Source organism: Solea solea, chromosome 10 (genome assembly GCF_958295425.1).
Source record: "Solea solea chromosome 10, fSolSol10.1, whole genome shotgun sequence".
Taxonomy (NCBI): domain Eukaryota; kingdom Metazoa; phylum Chordata; class Actinopteri; order Pleuronectiformes; family Soleidae; genus Solea; species Solea solea.
Window position 1 is genome coordinate 4,139,972 of NC_081143.1, and position 16,525 is coordinate 4,156,496.

The 16,525-nt window shown below is 42.4% G+C and overlaps 1 protein-coding gene across 10 annotated transcripts in view; it reads right to left on the bottom strand.

Moving 5' to 3' along the window:
* The window catches only part of lrba (LPS responsive beige-like anchor protein), a 165,948-nt gene that overhangs the window by 31,636 nt on the left and 117,787 nt on the right, over nt 1-16,525 (bottom strand). For all 10 annotated transcript variants that reach the window (XM_058641137.1, XM_058641128.1, XM_058641130.1 and 7 more), the window contains 7 exons: nt 16,166-16,283; nt 15,932-16,034; nt 14,569-14,684; nt 14,332-14,444; nt 9,261-9,401; nt 7,928-8,047; nt 5,684-5,836 (listed from right to left, as the gene is read on the bottom strand). In XM_058641137.1, coding sequence (XP_058497120.1) covers nt 5,684-5,836; nt 7,928-8,047; nt 9,261-9,401; nt 14,332-14,444; nt 14,569-14,684; nt 15,932-16,034; nt 16,166-16,283 — 864 coding nt within the window. The remainder of the gene's footprint in view (nt 1-5,683; nt 5,837-7,927; nt 8,048-9,260; nt 9,402-14,331; nt 14,445-14,568; nt 14,685-15,931; nt 16,035-16,165; nt 16,284-16,525) is intronic.

The following is a 16,525-nucleotide window of genomic DNA, read 5'->3' on the forward strand; positions in this document are numbered from 1 at the left end:
ACAACATTAGTGAGTGAGTATGTCAGCAGCAGTAGATCATCCAATTTCTCAGGCTCTCATCGCTCTCCTTCATTACGTCACTGAAGAAGACGACGGAGAGAAGGGAAAGAAGGAGAGGGAAGAGGGGGAGGCGCAGAAGAAGGGAGGGATAGCTCGTAAAACACTGAGCACACAGTAAACATGTCTGCCCTTATGCATGACAATACTCCTACAGTGAGCGCTGCCTGACATTAGCCAGATAACCCCCCCCACCACCACCCCAACTCACCCCACGTGCTAGTTCCCATCCAACAACAAGGCTTTCAGTGGAGACACCAGGGGAATAGATTAGCACTAGGCTAACATGGTAAACTGTGTCCTGTTACATGAAGCCACGCTGGGCTGGACGACATTAAGGTTTTCACTCACTCAGTCATTCACAAGTGCATAAGTGTATCTCAGTGGTTAGTGACTGGTCCTTGCAGTGGTGTACCTCAGCTCACACATGAATTCCTGTGGGGTTCCTGTGAGAATAAGACGTGGAGGCTGGTGGGAATGGTATTATGTATGTCCCATGGGCGTCTGATCAGAGAGTGCAGTGTGGATGAGAGGTGAATGTAAACAGCGATGATCTTTGACTTTGTGTAGCTGGTGGTCTAGAGCTGGAGAGCTATCATGTCTGGCTGTGGGAAAGAAATGTGGGACATGCTTTCATCTCCTGTACCATGCTCTCCTTCACATTTCAAATGCAGGGACAGTTCTGCATAGTGACACATAATACGTAATCAATTATTTTTACAGTTTGGTCACAGCACTCACTCTTATAATAATAATAATATCGTCATCATCATCATGGCAAGATTAGCATGTAAAACATCTGACCTTCACATGCATCATAACCTGGTAGGATACTGGACACCGTGATGCCATGATGACAAAGTGTTTGTAAGTGTGAAGAGCTGTCAACAAATGAAAGTGACAAACTCCAGAGAAAGACATTCAAAGGGGAGCGATAGAGTGAGTATGCGAGGGTCGGAGGCAGAGGAGATTTGGCTCCGATGGATATGGCGTTTGTCTGTTAGCGCTTGAACAGCCTCACAGACGTTAACCTCTGCTGGCAAAACCACTGAGGCGAGTTTGAAAACAGCTGGAAGGACAAATGTGAGCCTCTATATGACAACAAATCACAATTTTAGAAGATATGTGAGATTCCATTATTATTTAAAGCTGCGATGTCTGACCACTGGAGGGTGGAAGAGAAGAAACACAAAACACTAGAAAAAAAAAAGCACAAAGCCTTTTTATACACTAAAAGCTAATCATAGTCATTTGAATTCCTCCAGATTCAAATTGTAAAGAGCAATACGTGTTAGACACGCCCCTTCACTGTCCACTTTTAAAACCCAATTTTTACTCTTTGTCTTTCAACCCAGGATGAGACATTGGTTTTTTTCTTTTATTGTTTTATTGTATGTTTTATTGTTTGTTGTCTAGGCCTATGATGTCATTTCTTATATTTTATTTATCTTATTTATCTCTGTTGTACAGCACAGTTGTAGTTGAAGTGCTTTATAAATAAAGTTGGATTGGAGTTGGAATAGAGGCACCCGAATGAAGTTTCTTGCTTGACTAGCTGTTAAATTTATGTCCTAAAACTTAGAGTAGCAACTTGGTACCAGGAACTATGAGGATTTTGCAATGTTCAACCTTACATTCAATGATCTAATATTCATATTTTGGGGATGAAGGGGTGCTTGGACAAAACCTCCAAGATCACATATCAAGGTCATTGTAGTTAGCAGAACTGTACCACTTTAAATGTACAATTAAAAAGCTACTTCATAATAAAACTGCTCTGAAGGGTTAGCAGTGACATTTAGAGATTTTGAAACCGGGCTTCTAATGTCAGTTTAATAGAGTTGTCAAGGTTACTTACACTGAGGGTTTAGCACATAGGGCAGTGACAGGTGGTCAACCTTCTCAGTATCAAATTCAGACCTATCACTCAGTTGGGTCTGCCCATTCTTCACGAGGAAAGTCTCTCTGAGCTTCTGTGAGGGCAGTTGAGCTGATGTCTCTGTCACTGCTTTGAGTGAGTAGATGTTTTATAAGGGGAAAAGGCTGAAAGTAATGTGCTGCCCGTCTCTCCCATGTGTGTGGTTTACAAGTCTGTCAGCAGCACTACAAGCACGCAGATGACTGAAAGGAACCAAACATGAATGTGAAGCAGCAAATGGGCTCAGAGAGATCAGACGGCGATTGTGCGCAACCCTACTAAGACAACGAAAGTTGAAAGTTAGTCTGTGACGCAAGTGCTGATGGAACAAAATGTGATACAACAATATCTCCACAAAAATCTACTTTTAAACTAGATCCAACATTAAATAGTTCATATTGATAATCAAAATTAATCAAAAATATCTGAATCTTGGTGTTACATTTCAAATAAATAACTATAATATTATAATAAAATAATGGTAACAGACCATTTTTTAGTCTTGACATCCTCTGCCTTACATCTATGAAATTTCAGAGTGAGGAAGGAATTATTCTGACTACCATTAGCCAGTATGTTGTCTAGTTTTTATTTTATTTGATTTTATTGTGTGTTATTTGTCACAACTACTCGTTGCTCTCCATGTAAAGCATGAGCGCTTCAGCAGAACAACAATCCTCATGATCCCACGCGGCTCAGTGATTTGATTGAACTAGTTTTTTTTGTTTTGAAAGAGAGACCCCAAGCATACCTACTGTGTCTTTAAATCCCAGCCTCTGAAAGTCAGTCTTGTTTAGCTCAGTCTACCATTAGACAGTAAGACACGGCTACTCGAGCAGACTGTAGCTCAGGCTGCTACAGATCACTATCTTCGGTGAAGCATGAGCAGATGACAGCGCTGGTAAACACGGATGTGCGCACCAACGTGCATGAATAGGCACGTACACAATCACCTGGTATTGTGCAAATGGTTAGCAGCTCACAGACGTGACTTGTGGTCATACACAGCGGAATGTCAGAGAGGCTGACAGTGCCCAGAGACATGTAGTTATCTGGCGGAGGAGGGATCAAGTTCTTAACCTCTCCCTCGACCTCCTGGTAAAAACAACACGCAGCCCCTGATCTCTGCGGCATGCCGCCTCAAGACCCTGGTGTGTCAGCGTTTATGTGTGTATGGGTGTTTGATGGACCGAGAAAAAGGGAGTGCGCCTTTACACGCAAGCATTTAAGTGTACTGTAAGCACTTCGGTATAGTTACTGTTCACGCCTGGGTTCAGACGCTGAGGAGCTTTGTCTCTGGTGAGTCTCGCCGCACAACCGTTCCTAAGCACCTAAAACAATGACACTTCCAACAGCAGAGCAACACAAACCAGGATACACTCTGATGTAGTGTTTGTCGACCGACATCCGACCAAGCAACTCTCACTCCCAACCACAAAAACCAGCTGCCATTTGCACAGCGGCACAATCCTTTACTGTGAGAGGCTTTTAATGGCCTTTCCAGATTGGGGCCTAATTAGCTGTTAATCATCTAGGGCTCATAACCAGAGTGGAGACAGCAGGCACGTGTGTGTGTGTGTGTGTGTGTGTGTTTGTGTGTGTTTGTACCATGTGCGCATCTGCATATGTTTGTGTGTTCTCTCCTGCTGTCTAGCCTTGTGTTGTGAGCCCATTAGCAGGAGACATGCTAAAGAGAGCCAAACAGCCCATTAACTCCTTCACTCTTCCTCTCCTCGTCACCGTGCTCATCTCTCTCTCGACAGTACCACAGTTGCCAGCTGACACCCTCTAATGCCAGCTATCTGTCATGACCAGAGAGCTGTCCACCCACACATCCCTCCCTCTACCTTGTCCTCGGCCCATTCTTCCCTTTATTCTTCTTGTCCACCCTCCTTTACTCTGTCCTTCCCAGTCTGTCTGTGTATGATCTGTAGTACTGTACGACCGGCCCATGAAACCGCACAACATTGCAGCTAATGACTATTTTCAGCAGCAGAAAATATGTCGGCTATTATTATTATTATTACTTTTTTGAAATTTCAATCATTGCATTTGTTACGTTGGAACCTGTAAATATTTGAAACTTTTGCTAAACAAATGATTTATCCATGATTATTCTTTCTGATAAAAGAATCTCAGAGGGGATAGTGGGCGGTGAATATGTAATGCTGAAACTTAAAGTGTGTGTCTATTAAAATAGCAGCTCCTTTTACTGAGCTTGTTATGGTTCTGTGAACATTTACCTGCCTGTTGGGCTGCATGTTTAATCGATATCTCTAATTGCTAACACACAGTAGAGGTAAAAACAATCAGGCTGACTACAGTAATGGGCAGAGGGCTCTACATGAGTATAGAACATAATGATAAGTCTAAATTACACTTGAAGTACTTGATTTTTCTTAAGTGATTTTTATACAAATATATACAAGTCTATACAAAATGTTAGTGTGATAAATAAGGCATATGTAAAGTGAATTGTTGTCATCGTCAGTAAATCATTCTGAATTAGTAATTAACCATTTGAGTATATTAAATGTCACATGCTCTGAAGCTAAAAGACATTTCTTCAAATGACTTGTTTTGTCTGATCTTAAGTACAAATTTATTTAACATTTAAAAACTGAGAAAAGCTGCTGATAATAACTCTTTTACATAAATACATTAACTGTGCACTCAATGACTCGATGTTTCCAGGTTTCTATGCAAGATGATAAAAAACATAGTCTACCCAGTCGTGGATAGGACTGTGGAAACCACCACCACCATAAAAAGCTTTCCACACTACATCCACTTTGGCCTAGACCATGCTGACAGCCACAGAGAGAGAGGTAAGTGATTAATGATAGGGGCCTGGTCATATCAGCAGGCTGGTTAACAGAGCCCACCACAAGACTACACAGGTCACAGAGCACAGCCAGTCTCATCAGCACCCATTACTACTGCAGGCACACGTCACACAGGACACGATGTCCGTGTTTAAATGAAAAACAAATTAGGGGAAGGGAACGTGGATTGTGAGAGAATGCAAAACTGCAAATCTCCAGGGCTACGACAATAAATATTTAAAACGACGTAACACTGACGTGTGCGTGCGCGAGTGTGTGGAAGAGGAGAGAACATCTACAATGGAAATATGACAGCAAATCTGACAACATCCGACACGCGTATACACAGAATATTTCTGCTTGGGCTGAGCAGGCAGGAAGGAGAGATCAGAAACAGGATACTGCATCAACGTATTTGCAATTGCACACACGAAACACGCACCAGACGCATGCGGCCAGAGCAAGAGCAGAGACAGAGGGATGGCGAGTCGGAATCGGAGAGAAGGTGAGGTGATGTTGGATCTCTAGGGCAAGACATCAATCTGGGAGCCGAGGGATGTGGGAGAAGCGGGAGGCTCAGGTAACAGGAAGAACTGTGAGACGGTCAGGAAATAACACTGTCTCTTTGAATTAGAATTTCCAGCTAAGCAAGTACAAGGAGAGGCAGAAACCTCTGACAAGACCTCACTGGTCTGGGTTCTGTTATGAAAAGTCATACACAGAAATGCACGCATTTATACGGTACTGACGGTTTTTTCCAAAAGTGTACGCACATCATTCTGCTTGGCCCGGTAAACACTTTTCAGCGGCCTTAATCTGGGTGTTCCACTCGCTCATTACACCGGCATGTGTTATCATTTTCTATACTCGGAGTTCATCTTACCAGGCGATTGATTCGAACAAAATCCTCCGGGCTCTTGGCCCAGGGCGGCAGCTCCACGTCAGAGACCCTGGTGCGATCTTCCATCACCCCCAGGTTGTAACTGTTGGCATTGACAAACATCTCAGGAAGGTAGTAGAACTCTGGGATCAGCTCCTGCGTAGAGGCAACACAGAGGACATTTTAAATTAAAACATTAAAACACATCACTACAAATAACTGACACTTTTGATATTTTTTTGTTTGAAACAACAGTAGCTCAGTAAATGGTAGATCTGAATACGTAAAAGCATCAGGAATGACTGAAGAGGGAATAATATGTCCAAGTAAAAGAAAGAGCGGGGGCCTGTCGCTGAATAAATCCAGCTCATAAATTATTTACAAATTACTCTGTGTCTTCTAAAGCAGCCAGACAGTGGAGTTTTGTTTTTTTTAATTCTACTGTTATTAATGTGAACTGTATTTCTGACTGCTTGTCTCTGTTCACCCATCAAAGCCTCTAACTTGTGTGACTTTTTTGTTTGGTCTTGAAGTGTTAGTAGTGTTGTCTGTAAACAAAGCATGTCTGACATCAGAGCTGACACACCACACTCGGCTGACAGCATGGCAACATATAAATAACCACAACTAAAATGTGCAACATTACCCCTAAAAAAATACAAAAACTAATTATACAAACAATTACTTGTGTGCTTATCAGATTACATCCACTTTTCATCAATGGGGCGAAAACATCCAATCAAATGAGCAAGCAAACACATAAGCCTAAAACAACACAGCACTTCCTCGCTTTTGAAATCTCCTCACTCCACAAAACCTGACCTCAAACCAAAGGTCAATCTCTTAACGAGGCCTCCAGCTCACCCAGGTTAGCTGGCTGTTGTCTGCTGTAAATTTGACTGCAGGACGCATGCATGCAAGTACACCCCCCTCCACACACACACACACACACACCAACAAAACATTGAGGACGTCACTCCCCAAGACTCAAGCCTTCCTTGCATGGACTATTATGTGCAGTGGCCCCTGTGCTCTGGCCTGGTCAGAGGCCAGCCCCTCTGATCCCCAATCCTGTCCTGTCATGGGTCACTGGAAGGGGCTCTGGCCTCTGGGCTCCCTGCTACACTTCCACTGTTGCTATCTCTAAACCCTATTCTCTCCTCTCTCCCCCCTCTGATGCCTTTGGGCTGAGGCTGGGGGTCAGGGGATTGGGGAATGGGGGTCATGCTAGCGTCGCCCAGGCTAGAGACACATTGAATCTGGGTGTTGTAAGCTATTATCACCTCTTCTTTACCAGCGAGGTATGAAAACACTGGGGCTTTTTGCCCTCTGGCAGGGACAGAGTTGCTATCAATGACTCCAGTGCTAAAGCTAAATGGGGTACTTAGCATACTCAATTGATACATCTAGTTTCTAATTCCTCTTTTGCTAGAACATGAATGTGTTCGTCCGAGTGGAGAAAGTCGATGGACTTTCATTCAAAAATATGCTAAAAACTCAAAGTGAACACGGAAACAAAGTGATAGAGTCCAGATTTCCCTGTGTTTTGATCTAGAGTTGAGCTCTCACAGTTTGATCCACACTGACAGGTAGAGACTGAGAGAGCAAACGAGAGCTGTTGTTGGGCTTTCGTAATCAAGCATTGGCCAGCTACGCTGTAACACAATCCATATGTTTTATCGGTGGGATGTGGGGGGTGGTAAACGCAATCAAGCGTCAAAACCCCCAACACCACCGCCCCATCCAGTGACCCAGTGCCAAAAGACCAAGCAAAACCCAGCTTTGACAGAGAATGTCTGACTGTAGCTGTAAATGTTTTAAGAGGGCAGTTAAAGCGTACGCCGGGGGTTCCGAGGGCCCTCAGTATGAGAATGACCTGCGCTGTTACAGGGCAGATCCAACAGCTCCAACAGCTCAGGGTTTGGGCCCCAACAGGCAGGGATTCAAGTCCAGGTTATAGCTGGCTGAATCCGAGACAGACAGCTGGGACAGATGAGGATTAGTTTAACGCTTTGATCAGAAGACCAGGAAGCTTTCATAGCAATGGGACAAAGATTGGTAGTGACTGAACATTACTCTTTTGAAACATTTTCTTCTTTGTCAGTGTGGAGACTGGATGGGTTTTTTTTTTTCACCTGCAGAGCTCAGGTCTTAATCTGATCTAACTCCTAACCTTCTTACAAGTCAAGCATATGAAAAGGAAAAAAGGTCCAAATGCTTTGGAAAATCTTTGGCCATTCAGATTACCTTAACATCAGACGTGTCTCTCTGGCAGTTCCTCCAGGCCCGTGACACTGAAGAGAAGGTGCGGTCGGCATGGTCAAACTTTCCTCCTTGGAAGTTAAGGAAGAAGGTGGTGAAGGGCTCCTGTGGGTCAGGATAAATATTTGAGGTCAGTATGCTGCTGTAACCGCTGACACCTATTAAGCTGCTACAATAGAAATAAAATAGAATCCCTGGCTAGGGCCTGCAATAAAAGCATACAATAAAAGTCGGCGTTGCCCGCTGTTCTATAAAACGCTCAAAAGATCTGAAGCAAATCCATTCTTTTTACACACCCTATTAACTGGGATCCAAAAAATGAACAAGTGAAATAACAATGATCCCAGTGAGCGACTAAAGCCAATACACTTGTGCTACTGATGCATTTCTAATCATGTCTAATCTTGTTAGAACAGATCAATAGCTGTCGATGTGACATAACAGCCCACAAGTGACATGAACACAATAAGCTGGCCAGAGCTACGGACTAAAATTATGGATAGCTAATTAAGTCAGCCTGAAATAACGAAAAAGGTGAAAGACATTAAACAGTGTTTCCAGTGATTCTGCTTTTAAAACAAAGGAACAAGACTGAGTGCACTCTAAAACAAAAATACACAGCGAGGGTTTACAATTACTGTAGTTTTCAGTTACTCTTTAGTTTGATCTTTAAATGAGAGTTAGAAGCAAGGGTTTCTGGTAAAGAGGCTTTAGAATAAGCCCTCTAATGATGTGCAGGGATCAATGAGGTAACTCTTCTGGGAGTCGCTGAGACAGTGAGCTACTGGGACAATAACAGCAGAAAACTGCACATTGGAGAAACTTAGTAACCTCCCTCTCCCCGGAGTGCAATATGGAAAGATTGATGGCATCCATTCAACAAAGGTAGCAATAGAGAGCTTTGCTGTGAGCAACATACACTGAATATGCTCCGTGAAAAAAAGATAATCAAATCTCTTATAATTCTTCTTCTCAGAAAAGAAATACTGTTTTTCATGGCCGACGTTTAATTGCATTGTTTTTGCTGCTGCTGTATTATTATTCTGTGATAACAGCGTAGAGTGTAATCAATTATGTGCACAATACATAAAAAACAATATGCACTGCTGCAAAATTTGCATACGCTCTCAGTCCGATATGTTTCATGGTCTTATTCGGAATCAATCGACGACAATACACAACAAAGGATATACATTTATACAGAAAATCTAAATCTAAATCCAAATATTTCTTTATTTACTTTTTGAAATATGGTAATAAATGCAATAATTGTGGACCTTTCCAAAGATGGTAACCTATAATCTATTTTTGCACTTACAATGCGGAGTAGCCACATCATGGTGAAGCTGGCGGTGGAGTAGTGGGTGCCATAGTGGAACTTTGGTACCTGATCATCCTCCCAGGACTCATACCGGTCTGAAAAGAATGCTGCTCTCTTAGGATTCAGAGCACCAATGGGCTGTGGAAGACAACATGTACAATATTAGGGGGTTTAAATAGATTTTTAGACAAAGGTGAGCCGTGACAAACATGCGAGTTTAGGGTAGGAAAAAAAAAACACAAGAGGCAATACCACATTTTATTGTGGCTATATTCAAAGACCACTTTTAGCAGCATAATGGTGGCAAAGCAAATGAAGCTAGTAACCTTTGTGCAATCTCAAATGAATATTAGATGATGTTTCCCTTCAGACAGAGATCAATCCTCGCCCACAGAGTGCTTTTTAGAGGCTGTGAAACAGAGCCCCTGCAGCTGTAACCTGTCAGAGAAAACTAATGTCCTCCAATGAAAGAGTGCCCAGCACGAATATCAATAACTGGGCCTGTGGATTCCTTTAATTTCTACTTTTATTAATCTGAAACTAATACACTGGCCACCAGGCCTATTAGGAGTCAGGGAAAATGGTTAAGTTGCATTAATTTTCCATCACTCTCAAAAAACCAATAACCCTGTGCAACTTGGCTATTATTTAAATACTCATTTATAGAGATCACTTTCAGGCTGGTTCAATTTTTATTAGTCTTCAGCTTGCTGTGCCTCATTCCCTCTAACCCCCCCCCCCCCCCCCCCCCATCTCACTCATACACACACACACACACACACACACACCTTATACATGCACACAGACCAGATCAATAGAAATGGAATGATGGCCTTTTGAGGATGAGGCCCGAGTAGGACGTGGATCAATTGAATCTCTTTCATATCATTGGGTGCCTGTCACAACAAGACTCATCCAGGGTCAGGCTTTCATATTGATCTGTAATATAGCTACTGTTTTGTGTGCGAGTATAATGGAGCACACGCTGGTGCACATGTATTTGTGTGCAGAAGGAAGGCGGCGCACAAAAGCCTTACGCAAACACACTGATTGTAGCTATATTTTCACCTTATTTTGTAAACAGCGTCTCTGGGTTTGTGAAAAAGCACAAATGCCTCGTGCCACAAACAGTGTGCAGCGCCGCGCTGACAGTGATACACTGTGGGCTTCAACGGGGCCACTGGGGGTGGGTGAGTACACACAGTGAATTATACATCACACCCATTTGTCTGATTTATAGCCCTAATAACAGTCAGCTCATTAAAAAAAGAAAAGGGAGAGGAGGCATATAAAATAAAAAAAAAAGGCTGGAAGTGCCACAGTGACAGAGAGAAGGAGAATTGTGTGCGGGTGCATGTGGGAGCTGTTGGTTTGTGTGTGCCCAGCATTGTTTACTGCTGTAAATTACTGTGAGGCTGGCGCTCTCAGCTTACAGTAGCTACAACGGAGCGGCGGTGACGGCGCCGTACATCAGAGCGCCGCGCCCGGCAGTGTGTTGATGGAACACCTGCTGCTGCCCCACCAGAGATTGGCCTAATATGTTGTGGCGAAGAATAGCGCGCTCTGATGAGCTCTCAGATAAATGAACCAATCTCATAGTTTTAATTAGACTACAGGGTAAGCTACAGAGAGAAATCGTGCTGCCAAGGAGTAAACATCAGAAAATTAATCTCGGATTAGTTCTCATCAGCTCTTCCACAGTGGAGACACAGAGGGTGTAACAAAGCCGTTTAAAAGCTACAGCACTGTGTCGGTAATACAGGTCATAAAAACACATCGGATTTAGAGATTAAATTAAATTAAAGATTCAAGATTAAAATCATATTATATTATGACTGTAATATAACACACACTTATTAAAAAACAGGTGAAATCAATCCCTTTCATTTAAATACATTAAAACTTGATACTGATAATTAATATGGACCCAAGATAGGAGCATGTATATCAACCTGTAGGACGTGTCCTGTAAGATAATATATATAATATACATAAGAACACAGATATTTAAAAAAATAATAAAATAAATATTTAAATGTGTAAACATTCCTGCCCGCAGGAACAACATGAAGCTTCCTGAGGACTATTATAAGAACATTACCCAGTACTGCTTTGCTTTTAAAACAATAATGGGCCACTGGTGATGAAGTGTAATAGTGTAGCAACAATTTGAGCATCACCAGGGCTTTGAGTCATAAATCAAAAGAGGCTTTTGAAAGGAGTGTTTATGTATAATGTCCTATTTAAACAGTGAAAATAGTGTGGAGGGCCTGGGGGATAAACATATGGGGCACGTATGGTGAAATCAATACACCATTAGCTGATCTGACTGTGAGTAGTAGGTTATAGCACAAAGGTACAAGGAATGCTCAATAAATCCTCACTATTTCTGTTGCCATGTGAATGTGGACAAAACCGATCCATGGTTTAGGACGTGAACAATTCTTTTAATTGTTTGCCGCAGCACAATGAGAATGAAGATGCTTTTGCTGTGGGTTGAACTGAATGACCCAACTGACCAATTATATTCATTCTATACCCGTCAGTGTGTACGACACGTACATGTCAGGGGGGGGATTTACAGACATTACATGCATTACATGCAGAAAGAAAACAGCACAGTTACAACACTTGCAGGCTGTTGTGTGTAGTGTGAGTTCACCGCGACTACAATGTTATCTCGGGGCCCGACGTTTGATGTCAGGCTGAGGTTAGAGTTTATGATAAGAAAGTCCCTGGGGTCAGAACGGCTCTGGCAGAGAGGAACATAAATTCTGTGTGGCCTCTTGTTCTGGGTATGATGACAGTGTGTGACACATGCACGCGCGCACACACACACACACACACGCGACATTCAAGGCAATTTGGCTTCTCAATGTCACTAGAGGCTTCTCAGATGACCCGTTTCTACAAGAGACAACCACCAATGTGACACGGGGGGGGGGTAACAGATTCATAGAGGGGTGAGAAGGACGGACAGAGTGAGAGACAACAAAGAGGAAACGTAACTGGAGTGAAAGGAGAAACCAAAACGAGGAACACGTACGCGCTGCTCTGATCTAAACTGTGAAGGTCAGAAAACATTAGAATGCAAAGGTAAGAAACAGAATAGGAATGATTGCAGGTGGAGAATCGGGGGGGTGAAGGTTGATTTGGGGGGGCTGCCCTTTTCCAGACACTGCATTCTGCCATGGTCCAGTGGTCATACACTGATTTCACACACGCGTCAACAACATGAATAAAACAGAAATAATAAAAGGTTGAACCCCTCCCTCGCTCCCTCCCTCCCTCCCATCTCTCTCTACTGCTATTCCACCGTCTGAGGAGAATGAGGACAGCAAATGATGTTGTAGTTCTTCTTGTACTCTCTCCTCCTCCTTCCATTTGCTCTCCGATTGTCTCTCTTTTCCTTTCTCCCATCTCCCGTCCGTTCTCTCGGTCCCTGAGGCTGCGAGGGTTGACTGAGCACAGAGGCTGAGCTGTCCAAACTCAGTGCAGAAGCAGAAACAGAAAGTGAAGGAAGGGCCGCGTGTTTGTGTGAGCCTGCGCGTGTGTTAGTGGGGCGAGTACAACTGTCACACTTCAACCTAGTGGGCAACATGAAGCCAGACAAACAGAGAAATGATGTGGCCTCAAACTGAGGGGAAAGCTATTCTGGGAGAAATAAAAACACAGAGAAACAGATCGAAAGTGAAAGGAGGACTGGGGCAAAACTCAGGGACAAGGTGTTGAATATTGGGGTGTTTGTTTTTTATGACAGCAGTGTGAAAGAACAGGCCTTTGAACAGGGTTCATGTGTGCTTCGGCATTAGTGCAGGGCTAAAGTGATTTGTGATTGGATTATACTGCACAGATAATGGTTTTTTCTCCTCTTTTTTTCAAAGGGTTGACTGTGGTTTGTATAAATATTTAAGAGAGTGTGGTCAAAACAGCATTTCAGGTCCCGGAAATCCCTGCTGATTTGTTTGTCACATGCTCGCACAGAGTCCGGGTGACAAACAAACTGCAAAGCCCTGACTTTTCCGAGCCAGAATTTTGATTAGAACACAGTTATTTCTATCTATTACAAATAAGAAAAAGAAAAAAGAAAGTTGTGTTCTTCTTATTTCCTCATAATCACTTTGTTGTAAGCACAATCTGGCTGAGCCTCTTCGTCTCCCTCGCCCTCTTCTTAAACAGGGGTGACCCCAGGACCTGAACAAATGCCCTCAAGTGGAACTCTGAAAATGCATTTCCTCCAACATATCCCCAGTCCATTAACACATGCCTTTTTGTATCCATGGTTGATTTATTCAGTCATTTTGGTTTCCGCAGCAAGACAGTCACTCAATCATCTCACTCTAAAACTAATCCTCCGTCCTCCCACCACTGGACACCATTACACACAACTGATCTTCAGTCCAACATGGGGAGCTGGCAAGCTTTCTCGTCTGCTTTTTTACTCTTCTTGCATGTGTGAGGGAGGGAGTTTGTGCAAGTAAATAATTGCATGTCTACTTATAATATGGGGGAGATGCTTTTTAAGCTATTTCAGCACTGTGAGTGTGAGTATTTATGTGCCAGGAAGCAATTTATGGCAGGTTTCATTGTTTTAGGCCCAATCACTTAAAGCCTGGAGCTGCCAGGGAGTATTACATTCACCTCCTGATGCGTAACAGAGAGTAACATTTAGAGAAATTGTATCAACAAATTCAAGAAATGTGTATCAATATTGGGAAATATGTCAAAATATTACCAACTCTTTATTTGCTCATTAAATAAAACCAAATTGAATCCATCAAGTGAAATCAAAGTGGATAGCAATGATACACAAATCAATAGCTAAAGGTTTTTGCAGTGACTTCTACTTAAATACATACATACCTATAAGAAGGACACACAACACATGTGTTAAGATAGTAATCATCCACTAGTGATAAAGGGATTACTGGATCACTAAACTATGATCAATGGTACTTAGACAGCAACTAAATGGACTTTAGGAACAACAACACAAACCCAAATCTTTCTAGGATCTTAATTGTCCTTCTCTCTGCAGGCTAGGAAAGGAGGGGGAGGAGCCTCTTACCTTAGACAGATCTCTGAAGTTGCTGGGTAGAGTGAGGTCAAGTTCTTCTGAGTCATAGTTGGTGATAACCCATGGGAAGACAGGGTACTGGTTAAGGTCATTAAAGGTGCGACCTTGAGGATAGAGAGAGAGAAATAAAAATGTAACGTACATGATAGTGTCAAGGACATCCAAACTAGTTCTGCAGCTTTATGTGAATGTTGTTTCACGTCGGTGCAACAACGGTGTTGTCCTCACCAGAGATTGTGTTGAGGAAGATGAGGTACTCAAAGTTGGAGATTTCCCGACGCTGCCAGCGCTGGGTCATGTTGGATGCTTTGAACAGCTGCTTTGGTGTGGCCAGGGAGATTCTCCTACAGAGACAAACACACAAACACATGACAACATGACAACATTTCTCTTTTGAGCTTTTACATAAACTGTGTCAAGGTCGCACACACAGACAAAATCAGGTAGATCTTCACTCAGACTTCAGCAATACAAACGACATGAAGTGAAAAGTTGCTAATTAAAAAGACAAACATGCAATAAATTGGGTTGGACGCACATCATTTTGTGCATGTGCAAACACATTTACAAGGCCCTTGAGCATGATGTATGCTATAAGGACAAAAATAAATGACCCTCAATCCAATTAAAACAAAAGAAAAGGATGGAATTAATCACTGTCAGGATGTGAGATTATAGTCATTAGGTCTCTCAAAAGGTGAAAATAGAATAATAACAACTTAGAAAATATGTGTACACCTATTTTACCCTGTAGTGTTACCGAGCAATAATAAGCAAAAGTGTACTTCTTATTTCCATATTATGACACAAAAATATATGAACATGAAGATGGAAAAAAGACAGCGAGTGTGTGAAATTAACAAAATATTTGAATACGGTACAGAATCTGCCTGATTTAATCGAAAAAATGAACGCAACAGTAATATGTTGTCTAATGAGTAACAAAACATGTAATTTTGTGTGTGTGTGTGTGTGTAAATGGTGTTTCATAGGATATAATGCTAGCATGTGTGTGTGTGTGTGTGTGTGTGTGTGTGTGTGTGTGTGTGCTGAGTTGGCCTGTACAGCTGTCCTCAGGTCAAAGAGCCAAGGTATCCATGGCCTGCAAACCAGCTTGATTAATGAGACAACACAAGCACATACACATGCTCTCAGCCCAACATGTTTTACACACACACACATACACACAGTTTAAATTCACACTGACTCATTACTGGACAGCACTGACGACTTATGTTGCTTCATGTGGTGTTTTTGTTTCTTAAAGAAAATGACAAAACACTCTCAACAAAATATTCACAGCACGGCAGCGGCCGCAGCCGAGATCAATGTTGACAAAAACTTCACAATATGAAACTAATGCCTTCAGAGAGATTTATACTTTACCACATCTTCAGACTTGTTTTTGGTTCCGCAGCCAGATACTTAAACTCTACAAATTTAACTTAATAAACCAGCAGGCACAATGATTTCCATCCATATTTCCTGCCAAACTTCATGTTCATCAAGAAGTCTTGCACTTCAACACTTTATTTCCCTTTATTTTCACAGAAGACGTGATAATGTAGATAATGTATGCACGTGTGTCTACCTGGTCTGTGGAAGCCCAAAGTTCGTGCCCACCCCGACACGAGGAAGACTGTGGACCACCTTCTTCACGGTGGCAGCATCTGGGAAATTGAACATGACTGCCGCTGCAGAAAGACACAGAGAAATAGCTTGCTTTATTATGGGATACCCTCATTTTCTTGCCAGTAAATTATTCATAATCTGTATAATAATGTGGACTGTAATCATAAAACTGTATGAGAAAGAGCCGCCTTACTCCTGTTGGCCAGAAAGACTTCCAGAGCAGTATTCTGAAGCAGGTAGCGTCTGGAAAAGATGGCGCGGATCTCTGTGAACAGCCATTTTCCATGAAGGCCTTCAGTATAGGTTAGAATCTGGAAGACAGGACAGGAATGGAATCATTTAATCATCAAAAGATAAAAAAAAAAAAGGCCAGGAAATGACATCGGTGATTAAAAAAAAAAAGGAGGAGGAAAAGATGAGCAAACAGAAGGTTAGGCTAGTTCATTTTTCAAGCGGTGATGGCTTGACGGCCTGAACGGCACGATTAATGTCTTATATTGATCAGCCTCAATGAAAAAGCGATTCCTTCAGCAAGAGAATGGGAGCCGTTCAG